The sequence below is a fragment of the Gekko japonicus genome, unplaced genomic scaffold (genome assembly GCF_001447785.1).
Source record: "Gekko japonicus isolate JY-2015 unplaced genomic scaffold, Gekko_japonicus_V1.1 scaffold691, whole genome shotgun sequence".
Lineage (NCBI taxonomy): Eukaryota > Metazoa > Chordata > Lepidosauria > Squamata > Gekkonidae > Gekko > Gekko japonicus.
In genome coordinates, this window is record NW_015175990.1 from 3876 (window position 1) to 22778 (window position 18903).

At 46.6% G+C, this 18903-nt stretch overlaps 1 protein-coding gene across 1 annotated transcript in view; it reads right to left on the reverse strand.

Annotated features, from left to right (window-relative positions):
- LOC107123154 (actin-related protein 3B) overlaps positions 1-18903 on the reverse strand; it is a gene marked incomplete at its 3' end in the record, with an annotated part of 34732 nt that overhangs the window by 1919 nt on the left and 13910 nt on the right. The window contains exons 2-8 of the mRNA XM_015426341.1: positions 15700-15755; positions 15034-15158; positions 12800-12910; positions 7841-7936; positions 5985-6092; positions 4978-5121; positions 176-349 (exon numbers count right to left, since the gene is read on the reverse strand). Coding sequence (XP_015281827.1) covers positions 176-349; positions 4978-5121; positions 5985-6092; positions 7841-7936; positions 12800-12910; positions 15034-15158; positions 15700-15755 — 814 coding nt within the window. The remainder of the gene's footprint in view (positions 1-175; positions 350-4977; positions 5122-5984; positions 6093-7840; positions 7937-12799; positions 12911-15033; positions 15159-15699; positions 15756-18903) is intronic.

Genomic DNA, 18903 nt, shown 5'->3' on the forward strand with positions numbered 1-18903 from the left:
TACAGGGGGCCAAAGGTAAACCTGATCGCTTTAGAGTTTTAGGCTTTGCGATGCAATTCTTATACAGCTGTGGTTTAACCACAAGGTGGTGCTCTCTCACTGAAAATTACATTACTGTTCACATACTAATAATACTAATATTACTACCAGAACAGCAGCAAGCCATTTCTCTTACCTCCGGATGAAAGAAGATTTCTGGACCAAGGAACCTTTCATAACCAACATCTATAACAAATTTATTTTTGTTGATTGCATTGATGCCTGTGTATTGCTTGATCCACTTGTGCGGATCCAGATCGTACTTAGCAAATTCTTTGACTATGTCAGGGCAAATGTAACAGTATTTCTCCTGTGAAAACATAACAATGCAAAACAAAAGCGAAAACGCATTTATTTGGGGTGACTGAAAAGGACAGAGTCTCCACGGTTGGTCCTGAGATATCACTGGAGGACGGAGCCAAAAGCAAAGCAATTATTGTGGGGCAACCTGATGCTGTGCGGTTTACTCAGAAACCCTACTGCATGCAAGATGCCTTACTCTCAAGTGACCGTGGGTAGGATCACAGCTTCAGACTCATCATAGAAAGAAGAGGGACAGGAGGGTTCCACGCAGCTAGAACAGTGGTGTCAAACATACGGCCCATGGGCCAACCAGGGCTTTAATTCGGCCTGTGACTCTCTTCTCCCCCCCCCCTGCTCCCACCTGTCCTCGTCCTTCTGAGCTGCCTCTGAGTGCAGTGACCAGAGGTCGGAGCTGTCAAACTTCCCTCGTCTTCGCTGGCTTCTCCTGTGCCCACGTGGGTCTGCTAGAGTTGTTTATTTGCTGAAGTTTGCTGGCTGAGGGGGGAGGGGGCTTGGTTGCAAACTTTGTGCTTCCAGGTGGAGGCTTTTCTCTTGCGTTCATTGAGCTAAAGGCAGGAGCCAGGTGGGTCTGCTAGAGCTGTTTATTTGCTGAAGTTTGCTGGCTGAGGGGGGAAGGGGCTTGATTGCAAACACTGTGCTTCTCAGGGGAGGCTTTTCTCTTGTGTTCATTGAGCTAAGGAGCTAGAAGAAGAAGAAGAAGAAGAGATTGGATTTATACCCCGCCCTTCACTTGGAGTCTCAGAGCTGCTTACAAACTCCTTTCCCTTCCCCTCCCCACAACAGACACCCTGTGAGGTGGGTGGGGCTGAGAGAACTCTGACACAAACTGCTCTTTTTCAAGGACAGCTGTACCAGAGCTTGTGATTGACCCAAGGTCACATCAGCAGGTGCAAGTGGAGGAGTGGGGAATCAAACCCGGTTCTCCCAGATTAGAGTCCACACACTTAACCACTACACCAAACTGGCTAGGTGGGTCTATCCCTGGCACCTCCAGTTAAAAGGACCAGGCTGTGGCTTATTATAAGAAAGGCTTCAACATGAGACCCTGGAGAGCTACTGCCACTCTGAGTAGACTTGGGGGGGGGAGGCTTGCAATGCCCAGCCATTTCATGTTTTCCCATGGGTCCTAGGCTCAGAGTACTGACCATGAGAGCAGGCTGGGGAAAGGGTTTGCTCCCCACTCCAGGCAATATGGGGACATCAGCCCAGTGCTATACTGCATCTTTAATGGAGTTTGTCTGTGTCCTTTTATCTCCGCCTCCTGGTATTACATTTATGATGAACATGTGTCTGACTAGGCCTCATATTGTAAGATTTATGTAAATTCTGGCCCTTATAACAAATGAGTTCAACACCCCTGATCTAGAACAAAAACTCTTTCGCCTACTTTATTGGTGTGGGCAAAGGGAAAAGAGATGGCAGTCAAAGAGAGGCAAACAGAAAGAGAAAAGGGGAAGAACTAGGCAACGAGAGCCTACATGCCTACGAAACTGATGAATAGCTTTCTGCACATGAAACACTGATAAGAGCATTGGCTCCTCATTATAAGGCGACCCTGAGGAAGAATGTCTGATGTGAAATGGTCTCCTAAGATCCAGATGTGTCCGTTGTTGCGTTATACCGCTGCACGACTTCTAAGGATTTTTGTTATGAAATTAACAAAGGAATTGCATATTGAACTTTCTGTCTGACGGACCCTGTGACTGTTTCAAAAGACTGTGATCCTTTGTGAATTTTGTTATACTGAAATTGGTGAATTAATTTGCACTTGCGAAAAGATATTACAGCGTTTGTGTTTGTTTTGCCAAACAGAGGCGAGCAAATGATATTCTGCACGCATTCATAGCGCATGAGTCACATGAAGCTGCCTTATGCCGAAAGGCCTCTGGTCCATCAAGGTCAGTAGTACCTACTAAGAGTGGCAGCAGCTCTCCAGGGTCTCCAGCAGAGAAACATCTTTCATGTCGCCTACTGCCAGAGCCTTTCAACTGGACATGCCGGGGATCGACCCTGGGACCTGTTGCAGGCCAAGCAGATGCTCTGCCACTGCGCCACAGCACCTCCCCTACATTCACCCCTCTTCAACTTACTTGAAGGTCAAGAGTGGAAAGACAGTCCCATCTTAACGCACAGGTAGGGAAAACTCCTGCGTTCAGCTTCGGAACACGTTCAGGGATCAACCACAAAAAGCACAGAACAGGGCTCTCCAGACCCGATGTTTGTATATCATTAAGTTTCACAAGTCTGTATATCACTGAGATATTGTATGGCTTTGGTTTGTATGCCTTGTTGATATTTTGTATACTTAGAAATAATTGTCAAGTATAAAAGTGACTGTATTAGCGTACATACTTAAGTGTTTGAGTGGATCCATCATATTATTTATGCCCCAGGCTTGTTAATTTTGAAGTCCTTATACTGGGAGGTCTGTTTCTTCGGTTTGGAAAATAGGGCTGCCAGCTCCGGGTCAGGAAACACATGGAGATTTGGGGGGGCGGAGCCTGAGGAGGGCGGGGTTTGGGAAGGGGAGGGACTTCAAATGCGGTATGATGCCATACAGTCCACCTTCCAGAGTGGTTGTTTTCTCCAGGGGAAACTGATCTCTGTCACCTGGAGATCAATTGTGATCCCAGGAGATCTCCAGCCACCACCTGTGATACATCAGAGTAATTGGTCTTAGGTACTTTTAGAATGAAAAAGATGCTGTGTATTTATTCAATACTGGAGTTGGGCGGTTTTTGGTGTTCCACTTTTGAGGAAGCAAGGCGATATGGCAACTTGAAGCTGGGAGGGCCGCGAAGTGGATACACAAGCGACGAGACGAGGGTGTTTTTTTGAAGAGGAATTATAAACATCTATATTTGGACTTTTCACTGTTTGTGGGATTTGGGTTGGACTGTTTCTGAAGGCGGATTAATTTTTGTGTATTTGGACCATGTATTTTGGCAAATAGAAGGGGAAGTCGTGGAAGTAGTGACAGACTTCACGTTCCTGGGATCCCAGATCACCGCAGACTGTGACTGCAGCCATGAAATCAAAAGACGCCTGCTCCTTGGGAGGAAAGCGATGGCAAACCTAAACAGCATGATAAAAAGTAGAGACATTACCCTGCCAACAAAAGTCCGCATGGTCAAAGCAATGGTATTCCCAGTAGTCATGTATGGCTGCGAGAGTTGGACTATAAAGAAGGCCGAGCGCCGAAGAATAGATTCTTTTGAACTATGGTGCTGGAGAAGACTCTTGAGAGTCCCTTGGACTGCAAGAAGATCAAATCAGTCAATTCTGGAAGGCCAGATAATGAAACTGAAGCTCAAATACTTTGGCCACCAAATGAGAAGGGAGCACTCCCTGGAGAAGACCCTGATGCTGGGAAAGATTGAAGGGCAAAGAAGACAGGGACGGCAAAGGATGAGATGGTTAGACAGTGTCATAGATGCAACGAACATGAAATTGAGCAAACTTCAGGGACTGCGGAAGACAGGAAGGCCTCACGTGATCTGGTCCATGGGGTCGCGAAGAGTCGGACTCGACTGTGCAACTGAACAACAACAACAAAAATTTTCAAGTTTCTATTGTATTGCATTTTTGAAAAACTACTCTGTTTATATAGGGTTAGAGGATCATACTCGTTGAATGTTGAATACATATTTTTTGCTGTTTATGCACGGTTTGATCTTTTGTAGCTTTTGTGTTACTTACCACCTGGAGGCTGGCAACCCTAGTGGAATAATTTAATCTGGCTACAATCCCTTTCTTTTTGGGTTTTGTTTCGGCCAACATAGCTGCTTTTTCCGTGTTGTGGCAGTTCCGCCTCTCTTTTCTCATGGTCATTTTTGGCCATTTTTAGTCCCACTTTCTTGTCATCATCCACATCTTACTGGACAAAAAAAGGGGCATATAAGATTCCGCACAGTGGCAGGAAGAGATCCCTGTCCTCTTTGGAGTCCCCAAATGCCAGCACTGACTGCCTCCACAGGGCTACAGTCCACTGGCAGGACACAGCCACCAGACGAAAGCTGTTTCGGGAGGAAGGGGCGTGACTGAATCCAAGAGGGAAAGAAGAAGAGATTTTTATACCCCGCCCTTCCCTACCCGAAAGAGCCTCAGAGCAGTTGACAATCCCTTTCCCTTCTCCTCCCCACCACAGACAACCTGTGAGCAATGCTCCCTCTAAGCTGTGGAGTCTTGTGAGCAAAAATTCTACTCTGAGCTACTGGCATGAAAGTTGCGAGCGAGCGATCTGGCTGCTGCACAAATTAGTTTGCTCTGGAGTGATCCTTCCTGAGCTAAAATAAAAATGTGTGAGCCGGAGGCTAAAAAAACGTGATCTAGCTCACACTGACTCAGCTTAGAGGGACAACTGCTTGTGAGGTAGGTGGGGCTGAGAGAGCTCTTTCGAGGGCTGCTCCTGAGAGAACAGCTCTGAGAGAGTTTGTAACTGACCCAAGGTCACACCAGCAGCTGCATGTGGAGGAGTGGGGAATCGAACCCGGTTCTCCCAGATTAGAGTCCAGGCTCTTAACCACTACACCAAACTGGCCAGAGTTAGTGCCAAGCTCTTGCGTTTAAAAGGGTTGCCAGAGAATGGCTAAGAGTCACAAGAATCTGGTTTACCTTTATGGCCTTAGCAGTTTCCAGTGACTGTTCAGGTGGAATGCCCACCTCTCTCTCCCTTAGAAGCTGCTGAATGAAATACGTAATATCTCGACCTGCGACAGGGATGTGTTTGATACAACTGCCAATTACATAGCCTTCAGCCTGCAGAAAAGAGGGAAGGAGAGGAGTTGCACAGTTAAATCGTTTACAAGTAAAGGACCAATTGAACTTGTTAGCCATTTCAAGCATCATTGTCATAATAGCAGCACTTATAAGGCACTACATGACAACCAAGGCATATACAGCCTTGAATACATGGAACTAATGAGTCAGATGCTCATCGTAGATGCATCAGAACGTAGTTCTGGATAACAGTTTTCAGAGTTCTTTATGTAAAATAATGGTTATGTGTTTTTTTATTTTAAAAGGCCAACAAACATTTTTGGTTGGTTATTTTAAAACATTACTATCTTGTTGGATGTTACACACACACACGATAATCGCATTTCCTGCATTCTGATACTGAACTGTAAGGGATCTCTTTTGATATATTTTGTCACCTCCCTCATTCTTACAGGACACATGTCCATAAAATAAGCCTATAGTTCTCAACATGGGTAACCATGTTAGTCTGCCTATAGTGGTAGAAAAGAGTGAGTCCAGTAGCACCTTAACGACTAACAAAATTTGTGGCAGGGTCTGAGGTTTCATGAGTCACTGCTTAATTCTTCAAGTATCTGAAGAAATTAGCAGTGACTCATGAAAGCTCATACCCTACCACAAATTTTGCTAGTCTTTAAGGTGCTACTGTAGTTTTAAGATAAGTAGAGACTGGGCATAGAGCAGGGGTACTTCTGCTCTATGATCAAAGAGCAGGGTTCACCAAGGGAGTGGGGGGGGGAGTAGCTGTGAATTTCCTGCACTGTGCAGGGGGTTGGACTAGATGAACCTTGGGGTCCCTTCCAGCTCTTTGTTTCTATGTAACTGCGACTATGCAGGGATGCTGACCATACAGCAATACTTACCACTGGGATTACATGAGTCACACCATCCCCGCTGTCAATAACGGCCCCAGTTAAGGTACGTTCTCCAACCTGCCGCGAAGTCCAAGACGCAGCTAGGGCCAACACCGCCTGAGCAGAAACCCAAGAACGCATGTGATGACCACAGCAATACACCACCCCAAATTTCCAGTTGGAGTGGGAGCTAAAGGCTGAGCAGCTGGTGTAGTAAATATTGCAGCAAAAAGCCCCCCCTCTTCAAATCCACCACTGCCACCCAGTAGACTTAGTCAAACTGTTATTTCCCAGCTTCGATCGGCCCAATCTCCAGTAGGGATAACACGGGCGTGTCACGCTAGTAAAATAAATAAAAAGGATATAAAGTATATCTATGCTTTAAGCATTTGACGTGAGCTACGTAAATTATATTTTAAAACTGTCCAGTTATGAAGTCATAGCATGAAATGTAATTTTCGAAATGCACAATGTTTTAACTACTCTAATCTCGTTAAACTTTACAGTTTCACAGCTTTTTCTATTTTCAGTGTTTTTCTGTATTTTGTACTGATATTTTTCTAAATCAAATCAAATCATAATTTTTTTAAAAAAAAGAGGAGAGGAGAGACAGGCTAGTGGGCCATCCTGGGTGAGGGGCTGTTCCACAGTGGCGGAGCCACCACCAAGAAAGACCCTGTCCTGAGAGTGCCACAAAAATTTGCTACTTGAAAACAAGTTAGTTTTACACACAGCTCTAAAGCTTATAGTAGCAAGCAACTACAGAGATTAAGTCCTCCCCAAATGTAAAAGGTAAGAAACATCTTGATCCAATCACAGCATTATCAGCAATAAAGAGAGGGAATATACATCATGCTTTAGGAAACTTCAAGTGGCTCAAAACACTGCAGCCCACGGTCTAATCCAGGGGTTCTCAATGTTTTTGAGCCTGCGGGCACCTTTGGAATTCTGACACAACATGGTGGATACAGCAACAAAATGGCGGAGCCGGACACACAATGGCTGCTGTGGCCCACCTTCCGTCACAGTGAGGATAATTGTGGTGTGGCGGCAGCTGCTGCCAAAGCAACAGTTTTAAATATCTGCACAGCCACTCAAATCTCCAGGGGCCAATCAGAAGCCTTGCTGGGCAAAAGCCCCACTTGGCTCCACCCACTTTCTAAGAACACTTATCAGGTGCCAGGAAAAGTGCCAGTGGGCGCAATGTTGCCCACGAGCACCACACTGGGGACTCCTGGTCTAATGAGAGTGAGTCACAAAAAGATCACATTGTGCCTAGTTTGAGACCATCACGTGGGCGGTTGATTTCATGCTCAGCTGAAGGGGCTGGTCATTAAAACTTTTTGCAGACTGGAGACCCCCATATCTGAAGGGCCAGCTGTACGAGCCCCGGTACCAGCTTCATTCCTCCCAGGAGCTTCAACCTACGCCAGCCCAGTCTACTCAAGGGCCTTCTGGGTGATGGCCCCCGTCTATTGGAACAGAAGGCTACTGGAGGTGAGAAAGACATCTCCTCTACTGCCCTTCAGTTAAGCGTGCAAAACAACACTTCTTTTCAAGGGGCTTTTCTGTTCATTTCCTTGCTGTGAACCATTGATATGGGTTCCTGTTTTAAGCAGTGGGCGGTGCTGATCTATGGTGGTCCTGTTGTCTCACACGCGCACTGTGTTTTGGACACTGGAAAAGGCAAGTTATTAACATAGAGTAGTATATACTCAGCACCACTGCCAAACAGAACAGCCCTACCCTCCCTCTCAATTCGCAAACTCTAGATTTAGGAAATACACACACAAAAGCCCACCTGTCCCTCTATTTAGATTATTTCAGAAGGCTAGATAATGCTTTTAGTTGTTGTTGTTTTTTACCTGAACAGCAATGTAAAGCCCAGGTATATTGAAAGATTCAAACATGATTTCTGCAAGGTATTCTCGGTTTTCAGGCGTGTTCAACGGTGGCTCAGTCTGTTGATAAAAGACATTATTAAAACTCTAGAGAACATCTTTTATTAAGTTTGCTTTCCGGTAAGCCTACTGAAATCCCTGCAATCCTCAAAAGCAGACCTAGGTGGAAACAATGGAGAATGAACTCCCACTTGGCAGGTGACTTTTTGTCCCAAGTTCCCCTTAAGAATAATTCTTAGGTTATCCAAAAATATTACATATTGTCCTGAAGTCTGTTTGTATTCATGCATATTCTGTGGATCTCTGTTTCTGTGTCTTGTTTATCTTATATTTGATAAGGGAGAGAAATACATGAGGAAAGGCAATTCACCACTTGTCCTTTGAGTCCAGCTCCGCTCCCCGTTGCCTCCGCTTCCCCCCCCCAATACACACCCATTTCGGTTCCCCTCCCTCCAGTGCCACATTAGGGTTGCCAGCCCCCAGGTCCGGGTGGGGGGGTTCACCCGCTTTTGGGGGCTCCAATCCGCCCCTGGCCAGCGGGGAAGCCCCACCCCAAGTCCCGATCCCAAGAGTGATTACTCCCCCACTACCCCTCTCCCTCCCCTCCTGCCCAATTTAAAGGGCTTCAGCTGATTGGCGGGGACCATGTGGCCCGCCAACCAGCTGGAAGGCCCTTTAAATCTAGCAGGAGAGACGGAGAGGGGCCGGTTGTGGGCCACAGACTTGGCTTGCAAAACGACCATTTAAAGGGTCTTTTTGTGAGTGGGGTGGGGGCTGCGGCGCACAGGGCTGGGGGAAATCTGCCCCATGTATTACGGCCCCCACCCTGCTTGCAAAAAGACCCTTTAAAGGGACCCGGCAACCCTATGCCACATTGTTCCACCATCATCTTTTTATCCTCTTCTATGTGCTATTTGAGGCTGCAACTGCACTCTGTAGACTTCTGAGTTATTTCACCTCTTCCTCACTGTTTCTAACTCATGTCTTTCTACAAACCTACAGGTCCTTCTGGTTTTTCAGAACCGAACCCGAAACTGTAGCTGTGAATGGCCCTATCCTGCAGATTTTTTGATCTGCACAAAGGTGCCGGCAGCCACTGGCTATCCGACATATAAAAATAATCACAGGACTATATAATCCCTTGATTTGGACGGCCTCAAAATCTAGCACAAGCCTGTTCTAAAAAGGCCTACAAGACTCTGAAGTCGGAACGTTACAGGGCACACAAGATCCTATTGTTGGTGGATAATCAAAGTCAACTTCAACCAGGGATACTGTTAGCTACAGAGAGGTTCTTTCAGGAGCCCTTGCGAAAGTTATCGCTGTGAAGAAACCAGAAGGGCTCTCCTTGGGTCACAGCACTGGTCAGCTTCAGCACATTAAAAGCTCAACCTGCTACAACCTCGAGTTAACATATAAAGCTGCTGTTTGGCAGAAGAACTATTGTTCAGGCTTCTTGTTCTTGCGTATCCTTTTACCAGAGAATCGTTTCTGAGAATTATGATTCTCAGAACCAACAGTTTCCTGAACTATTCTCAGAACCATAAGCACACATATAGAATTTTAATATGTAACCTAAAAACCAGAGTATTTGAAACCAGGACATAAACTTGGCACCAAAAGCACAGAAAATGCACTGCCCCACTCTATATCGCTTTGAATAAAGTCTGCCGAGCTTTATTTGAACCAGCAAGAGTCTCCCGCAGTGTGTTTATCTGTGTGTATGTTCTTCCTTCAAGTAAGGTATCCTGTGGCTGTTAGACTGCCTGAGACTGTGGAAACGGGCCTGCCATCCGTTCTGACCTCCCCTGTGCCAACATTCCTGAGAGTTTTTGCCCATAATCAGCAATATGAGGAAGTCCCTCAACATGATCCCTCGCAAGGGACTTCTATTTGCATTCAAGGCCAAGGCCACCTTCTTCCAGATCACACAAAGAGCTAGCTGATTGCACTCTGTATTTGGTAAATGCATGCTGAATTTGTATCACAGCTAGATTGCAGCCCAGTAGCACCTTAGACACCAGCAAGATTTGGGGGATATAAGCTCTTGAGAATCAAAGTTCCCTTCAGAATCCATGTAAGTTTCCCACAGGTACCCAGAGGGAAGTCTGTGGCGAACTTTTAGGGGTACATTTCCCAGGGTTGAAGAACAGCCCACACAAAAATCTACAAGGTCAAATAGGAGGTATGCTCTTAACATGGAGTCACAACATATGAAGCAAAGAAGAAGACGAAGAGGAGGAGGAGAAGATTGGATTTATATCTCCACCCTTCACCAACTGAAGGAGTCTCAGAGAGGCTTACAATCTCCTTTCCCTTCCCCACAACAGACACCCTGTGAGGTAGGTGGGGCTGAGAGAGCTCTCTTGAGAACTGCCCTTGAGAGAACAGCTCTGAAAGAACCTATGACTGACCCAAGGTCACACCAGCAGCCACATGTGGAGGAGTGGGGAATCAAACCCGGTTCTCCCACATTAGAGTCCGTGCTCCTAACCACTACACCAAACTGGCTCTCAGCCGAAGAGGGCATTTTTGCAGGGCAGTATTGAGGGAAAGGAGATTAACCCTTTCTTTGCCTGAAACTAATTCCTTCCTGGGTGTTTTAGCTTTCCCCCCCCAGCTGGGAATATAGACCAGCTAAACAAAATAGCCTCCAGGGAGGCACCCGTAGTTGCAAATTGGCAGGTGAAGGACAAGGTTTCCGATTATTGCCTGCAAATCCCTCCATTCTTTATTCTCAGGAAACACAGGTTTGGGAGCACGCGTTCTGCAGGGCTAACTTATGGTTCTACTTTCTACTTTCGTATGCAGAGGTTTCTTGTTCTGAGCCTGGACATCTGGCTGGCCGTACAACCCACTTATAGCATATCATGCCTAGACAGTTCCCCCACCCTTCTTCTTTTCACTGTCCGTGGTTGTTGTTTGCTCTGTTTCCCAGTTCTGTAATTCTAAACCTATTGCAACCTGACCTGGATGGCCCAGGCTAGACCAATCTTGTCAGATCTTGGAAGCCAAGCAGGGTCAGCCCGGGTTACTATCTGGATGGGAGACCACTGAGGAAGTCCTGGTTACTATACAGAGGGAGGCAATGGCAAACCACTTCTGTTTGTCTCTTGCCTTGAAAACCTCATGGGTTCCCCAAAAGTTGGCTGCGACGATGGCACAAAGTTATTGCACTGTGTATTAGAGATCCTTGCTGTCTGATTGAACTGTTTGTTTTAATTTGGTAATTCAGCATGAGTCTTAGTGAGAAATGAATGTTAAAAAATTAAACACAGATCGGCTGTGCGATGCTATACAGTTATTCCAGCCTAGGCCCACAGACATCAGCAGCCTTAGACTGGAATAACTCTATGCAGGACTGGACCAATGCTCACTCTAAGGTGTGGAGTCTTGTGAGCAAAACTTCTACTTTGTGAGCTACTGGCATTAAAGTTGTGAGTGAGCCATTTGGCTCCTGCATACACTAGTTTGCTCTGGAGCCATCCAATGCTCCCTTCTAAGGTGTGGAGTCTTGTGAGCAAAAATTCCACTTTGTGAGCTACTGGCATTAAAGTGGTGAGTGAGCGATTTGGCTACTACATAAATGAGTTTGCTCTGGAGCCATCCTTCGTGAGAGAAGACAAAAATGTGTGAACTGGGAGGCTAAAAAACTGTGAGCAAGCTCACACTAACTCAGCTTAGAGGGAACACTGGACTGGACTGTAATCGGACCTTTGGTCCAATACCATAAGACTCTTCTTGGGATATGTTTGGCAAAGTAGATGAGAGCTCCATCATTCTCAGAGCAAGCTCAACAAAAGTCAAGACTGCCACCCTGACCTGGATAGCCCAGGCAAGCCCAATCTCATCAGATCTCAGAAGCTAAGAAGGGCCGACCCTGACAAGTATTTGGATGGGAGACCTCCAGAGAATACCAGGGCTGGGAGGCCAGAGGCAGGCTATCAAGCCACTTCTCTGAATGTCCTCCATGCCCCAGTAGGAGTCGCCACAGGTCGCCATGACTTCCAGGCACGGGCATGCGCGCACATACACATATACACACACAGTGCAAAAATACCCCCCCAAAAGTCAAGACCGCCAATGTTGATAGGTACCATTTATAGAAAAAAATCTGGATACAAAAACCTTTTAGGATAATAAATTACATTAACATCATAACAGTCGAACTGCTGCCAATTCATTAGGAAAAATGGATTGGGGGGGAATGAAAAGCAGTCTAAGGGCAAAGCTAATTTGGCACCTCGTTCCCGAAAAATGCTCCTGTTTTTTAAGAAAGTTTTTAAAAAGCATTAACACAACCTATGTGTTTGCTACCTTATAAAAATGTAAAATAAAAGTCACTGACGGCAATTTTAAGGGAAATTCCTTCCTTTAATGCAACAGAGCTATACAGCAAAAAGCTCCCGCAGAAGGCAATGCATAATTGGACACGCTGCTGCTGAAACACAACATATTGCTAAGTGACATTTTGCTCCATTTTGCTGTAATGCTGTCCTTTGTTTAAGTGCAAATCAGCCAATTATTTCAAGCAGCATCTGTAATCTAATCAAGCCACCCAATTTTTTTTTGGTAAAATAATAATCATCATAATAAAGAGCATTCAAACATGGAAGCCTGCTAGAGAAATTCACTGGAATATTGTTTGCATGCGATTTTTATAAAATTGTTCCTCCAGAAATTAAACACGGAGGAAAAACCAAATACAATGGAAAAGCTTCAGGGGGTCTCTTCATCCGTGTAGGGGTGTACCTAAGAATACCTGAAAAGTACATCTGAAAAGAGAAAGCAGATGCATTGCACAGGGACACCAGTCAGGAAGCCAGGATTCAATGGTAGATCTTGGCATCCAAAGCACAATGTCTGAAAAGGCCCCGAAACCACACACATAAGAATAACATGCCTTTTGCCCATTCACCTTACCATTAAGAAGTAGTGATCTTCTGGTTCGGCTCGAAGATATTTAAAAATAACCTGCTCCATGAACTTCTCCATGAGATCCCAGTCTTCTACCATACCATGTCGGATAGGCCACTGAAGCAAAAGTGAAAGAATCATTGTTTATATAAAAAAATTAAGGCCCCACGAGGACTCGCGGGAAACCATCCAAGTGCACTCTAATTCCAACGCGGGTGGCCATGTTGGTCTGCAGTAGACATGCAAGATTCCAGTCCAATAGTACAGTAAAGACCAACAAGATTTCCAGGGTATACCCTGGATATCTGGTTGGACTTTTAAGATGCTATTGGACTTGAATCTTGTGCTCTATCTGCAAGATCCCTACGGTCTCAGGGCTAATTTCTCCTCTCCTCCCCCCAAATTGTCCCTTTGACTTTAAATCGCTCTCGACATTCGGTGCTCCTGGAGCACATCCAGCCCTCACCAGGCTGAGTTCTTCCCCCCCCCCCCCGATTTTCTTTTGGTTGATTCACAAAGTTGTATTTTTCTGCATCCCCGGGGAATCCCTAAAGTATGTCGAGAACCCCGGTCATACTCAGTTTAAGGCAGCTGCATGTGTTCAAGACAAACATCTGACACCGATTAGCATTCTACCCAGCCATGGGTGAGCCTAAACAAATTTCAACATGGAGCGCACTGAGAATGCGATTGTTCACTCAGTGCTGTCAAGGTCCACAGCCTGAAAAGTAAGGGAGAACTCCGAGGACCTTGCTGTCCAGATTCCAGCAGTGGGCAAGACAAGAAGGAAGAAGAGAAGGAGGACAACAGTGGATGAATATGCACAAATTCAGTTGCATGGTCTCCGGCGCCATTTCAGATGTGGGTCAACTAAAGTTGTGGGTTTTGAGGGGGGATTACAAAGAACAGAAATGGTGCCACATGAATATTCCAGGAAGGAATCCTAGACTTAAGGGGTGCCCACTGTCTAAGGAAGCAGGAGACACTTGAAGCACTAGAGCAGAGGTGTCAAACATAAGGCCCGGGGGCCGGATGAGGCCTGTCCAGGGCTCTTATGCGGCCCACGAGCAACCAATGCAAGGGATGAAGTGCTGGGGGGGAGTGGGCGGAGCCACTCCATTGTGGCTTTGGCATAGCAGAACAACCTTGTCTGCAGCAGCCAAGCAATGTGGGAGCATCATCCCAGCGCTGCACTGCTGGCTCTCCAGTCCGCCTAGGTGGGTTTTCCTCTGCATTCTCCTCCCAGCACATGGGGCCTTTCAGTGAGGATACAGCAACTCGGAGCTTACCAGCTGCTGTCCTTTATACAGTTTCTATCTCCATTACCTGGCATTACATTGTATGGCACACATGACCTGGCAAAGTGGTATTTATGTCAGATACGGCCCTCATAACAAACGAGTTTGACACCTATGCATGACAGGATGGCAGTATTGGCATCCTAGGCACTCCCTACCTTGATTCAGCCAATCTAACCACATGGATCCACGTGACAGTGACCTCAAGACTAGACTACTGTAATTCACTCTATTTGGGTCTGCCTTTGACGTCGACTCGGAAACTCCAGTTACTACAGAATACTGTAGTTTGGTTGCTATCAGGGGCCTAGGCAGGTCAGGAGTACCCACTCCACAGTTACTCGACTGGCTACCTACCAGTTTACCAGGTTCAGTTCAAGGTTATCACCGGCGATTGACGACAAAGCCATTCATGAGGCTAAGCCTACCGATTTAAAATCCAATGGTTTCAGCGAAAGGCAGCGCCGTGCAGTGGTTAAAGCACTAAGCGAGTCCTAGGGAGACCCAGATACTGCAAGGCTTTAGGCTTGGAATGTGGGACTGGCCCATCGCAGAGAGTTGTTCTGGGGATGTGATAGATGGGGGAAGAACCGTGTATGCCACCGTGAGCAACTTGGAGGATAAAAATGCAATGAATAAATGGGCTTACACCAGAGTAACTGTGCACAGGGCGGTGTTGTCAGCCTGTTCCCACTCTGAAACTACTACGCCCCATCCTTGCAGTCATAAAACCATGCCAGATTTTTAAGAAGTTAAATATGCGTAATCTGCCTCGAGTCCGTGTGAGAAAGGCGGACTACAAATAATGTAAATCAAATCAATTATTTCCTGCTTGCTAAACCGCAGGGCCCGCGACACACTGGCAATGTGCTGAAACAGGGAACATCCGTGTGTCCTCGTATTACTTTAGAAGCATCTTTTTTGTTTCTGGCTGAGTCTTACCTTCGTAGCATAGGTAGGTTTATCTATGGCTTCATCTCCAATGAAAAAGTCTAGGTCATCGACTCCCTGCATCACCCTCCTCTGTGCCTGATCACCCACTTTGGCCGATTCTCTTATTGCGATGCCTAAATTTAAAAAAAAAGAAAAGGAGAGAGTTTAAATGGAAACCGATGAGAGAGCACAGTCAAACTACGGCCGCGAACATCGCTCTATTTACTGTACAACTCCTAGCCGGTCCAAATATAGATCTCTCTCCACAGCCAGGTGGCATCTGCAATTCAGTATTTAAATTGACCGGAAGACTCCCACGGGATTATTCCAGTCGTCTCCATGGTGTCAGGTAAAGAGGAAGTCACTTGTTTGCTGCGGCAGATCCCTGGCAGTCACACAATGAAGATAGGAAGGAAACAGAGCTTGTCATAGCAACCAGAAACTGATTTAATGAGGACCGGTCCTGGCAAGAAGGAAAGCAAGCTTTTTTTCCCCTTCTCCCCACAGCTATACACCAGCCAAGGACACGGGTGCTGTAACTACCATTTCCCGGGGGAGGGGGAAGACACAAACACACACGGCTCCACGAATGCCAAGCTGGAGAGCCAGCGAGCCAAGCAGTTCCCTTTTCGGCGAGAAGCATGTATTTTAGAAGGCAGAGCGGCATTGACTTACATGACGGGATAATGAACTGCGGTTCCGTATTCCCTGCATAGCCCAGCTTCGTGTACCTGAAACCAAGAAAGTTAACAGTTTTAAAACGCATGGCCTGGCAAAGGTATAAATAAAATGGCACGCATTCACCCAGATCTGCCGCTTGAAACAAATGACTCTTGCACTCTGAAGTGCTCATGAAAGTACAGCATTGACTTGATGTGCAGCACTAGGAGAGGAAATGGAGTCCTGAGATGGGCAGCCGATTAGGAACTGGATTCTGCCTTTGCACCTTGCAACCCTTTTTCTTGTTTCCAAGAACACACAAAGTAGGACATGTGCCAACTTTGCACGCAAGTCTGCAAAAAGTTTCTCTGGCTGGTCGCTCAGAGGCAGTTCTCATTTACCCAGGGAAACCAGGCTGTTTACAACTTTGCTTTACGCCAAGAGCCAGTTCACACATTACAGAGTTGTGAGCCAGCGTGGTGCAGTGGTTAGAATGTTGGACTAGAATTGGAGAGACCCAGGTTCGAATCCCCACTTATGCCACGGAATCTCGTTGGGTGACGTTGAGCCAGTTCTACACTCAGCCTAACCTATGTCGCAGGGCTGTTGTTAAAATGCAGGAGAATAGAATGATGTCAAACACTTTAAGTCCCCATTGGGGAGAAAGGTAGGGTATAAATAAAATTAAGAAAGTACCATCAGGCCCATAGCTACAGTGGGGAGCTCCGCCCCCTTTCTTAAAGGCAGAGCCCCACAAGAATTTCTCCTGTAAATGCTTTTTTTAATAATCTAAAACCATTTTTAATAATTTTTTTATGATTTTCAAACTCTAAAAACATTTTTAAAAGGCATGTGCTCTTTTAAGCAGAGTGGGGTGCTGTAGCTGACTAATTCCTGCACTGAGCAAAGGGGCTGGAGTAGGTGACCTCTAGGATTCCTTCTAACTCTACAAAATGGGTAATAGGGGGGGGTTAACCAAAAATTTTTGGGTGGTGGGGTTGTGGGGATTTGGGGAATGGGGGGTGGGGGGGCAGGAGAGAGACAGAGAGATCCTGTTGGCAGGCAGGTGAAGAAGAGAAGGGTCTTTCCTTACCTGCCAGCATGACTCCCGCAGCAGGAGTTGTAGGGCGTGGGCCATGCGTGAGGGGGCACTGCCCCTAAATGCCCCACTGTGGCTATGGGCCTGGCTAATAGGCTACGGGTGAATGCCAGCATAAGAAAACCTGTGTAGAATAGACAGCCTGAGAAGACCCAGAGAGAAAAGAGACTGCCTATCTATGTGTCGTTTGTCCTTTGTTTTTCTAAATAAAGTTTTGTGTGTTTTTATACAAACTGGAGTGAATTTACTGGCCAAACCAAGGTAAGTATTTCCAGTAGGCTACCCTGCAGTGGACACAAGGACTTCCAGTCAAGCATGCTTTGCTCAGAACTTGATTTCCAGGCACAGGGAGAAGGGGCTCGGCCTCCCTCAGTACCATTTTCCTAATCTGAAATGGTGCCACGGAGCCCCCGTGACTTTCCCCGACAGAGCGATGAGCAGCTCCCTGGGGATGCTTCAGGTTGGGGAAATGGCTCGGGGTTGGGGGAAGGCTTAAGCCCCACGCCTTCTACGCATGTGCCACAGTCGCAATCTCAGGCAGGGCCACGCACACCGGGGAATTCTGTTCTGAGCAGCACGTTCTCCGGGGGGGGGGATGAGGACTCTCAAACATGAGATCAGTCCTTGCAAGTCGGATTGCTGGGCCTGGGTTATGTCAAACAGTGGCAATTTTAAGGCAGAGTTCTTTTCCAGGTACATGACCAGAAACATCTCTGGCTAGAGCTCAGGGCTGGCGTCAGAATCCCCTGAGGTGGGGTGGCTGCGGGGGCCCAGGGGTTCTGGAGGCTGCCACTGACCACTGACCTCCCCTGCTGCCACCGGCCATTCCCCCACTCACTTGCTTGCAAGCATTCTGCCAGCCACACCCCCTGCTGGAGGGACTGCCCAGCATCGCCAGGGAACAGGCAAGTGGGTGGTGCAGACATCTGTGAGCGCAGCTGATGAGGGGGCTCGTGAGGGTGTGGGGGAAGGACGCACAGGCGTGCAAGGTCAAGGCAAGGCGGGATATACATCTAAATAAATAAATAAATAAGGTCAGTAGGTGGGAAGGGAGGAGTGAGAAGGGGCCTGGTGGCAGGCAAAGGGGGGGGCTGGTCACTCTCGGTCCAGGCCCCCCCAAGATCTGGAACCAGCCCTGCTGGAGTTGATTGAAGTTTGGGACCACCTGGTGGCTAAATGTGTGCTTCACCCTGAAGCTACAGCCTCCCTCCCTAAAAAGCTCACCTGCAAGCTGACAAAGCTCAAAGTCGGTCAGGAGACGATGCCTATGGCGATAGGACTTAATGTACAGAATGTATTAAGATTACATCACCGTCCGTTTACACCACCAAGCTTCTCGTAGCCTCCGCCATCCCAGTTCCAGCAGCTAGGCTTCCTTGGGGTATTGCACCTGTGCTGGGCGTGCATGGTGTGGGGAAATGGTCATCGCACCCAAGGGACTGGATCCAGGCAGCTTTTGTGCCCGGCCCAGTAGCTACTTAGAGCAATAGCTACAAGACACCTGTGACTTGGAATTGCAGGTTGCGATTTTAGAACAAAATTCTATTAATTATATTCAACTATAGAGATGGTTTTATAAGTAATTTAAGTTATATCACTTAATATTTTAGGTTATTGGTGGTTTATGTATTTTACAAATACTATATTCTTGTATAGGGAACAGAAATGTTTTAAGTTTGGGGTTTTACTGCTTTTACTTCTCAATGGTCAATGACTCTAATAAATTTACTTACTTACTATATTCAACTAGCCTGCTACCCGTGCTTCGCTACGGTATTTAAGTTCCGTAAATCCAGTTATAATACTGATGATGTGAAATTTGAAATGTGACATTTGTTGTAGGAATTCTAACAGAGAAGACTGTAGTGTAAGAAATGAAGTGAGACATACGTACTTTTTTTCCTCTCTACTGAAGGACCTCTCTCGAGACCACATTGGTGGTTCTGCCCTCAGGTGCTAGGATCACCAGGCTGCTTGATGAGCTCACTCTGGAGCAGGCCACATAGAAACGTCCATTTAAGAAGCAGTCATCTGTTAAGTCCACTCCTGCTACCTTCCACAAAAGTGATGGCCTTTCTACTTGTGCTCCTGGATTGTTTTGCTCATATGGAGACTGTGTT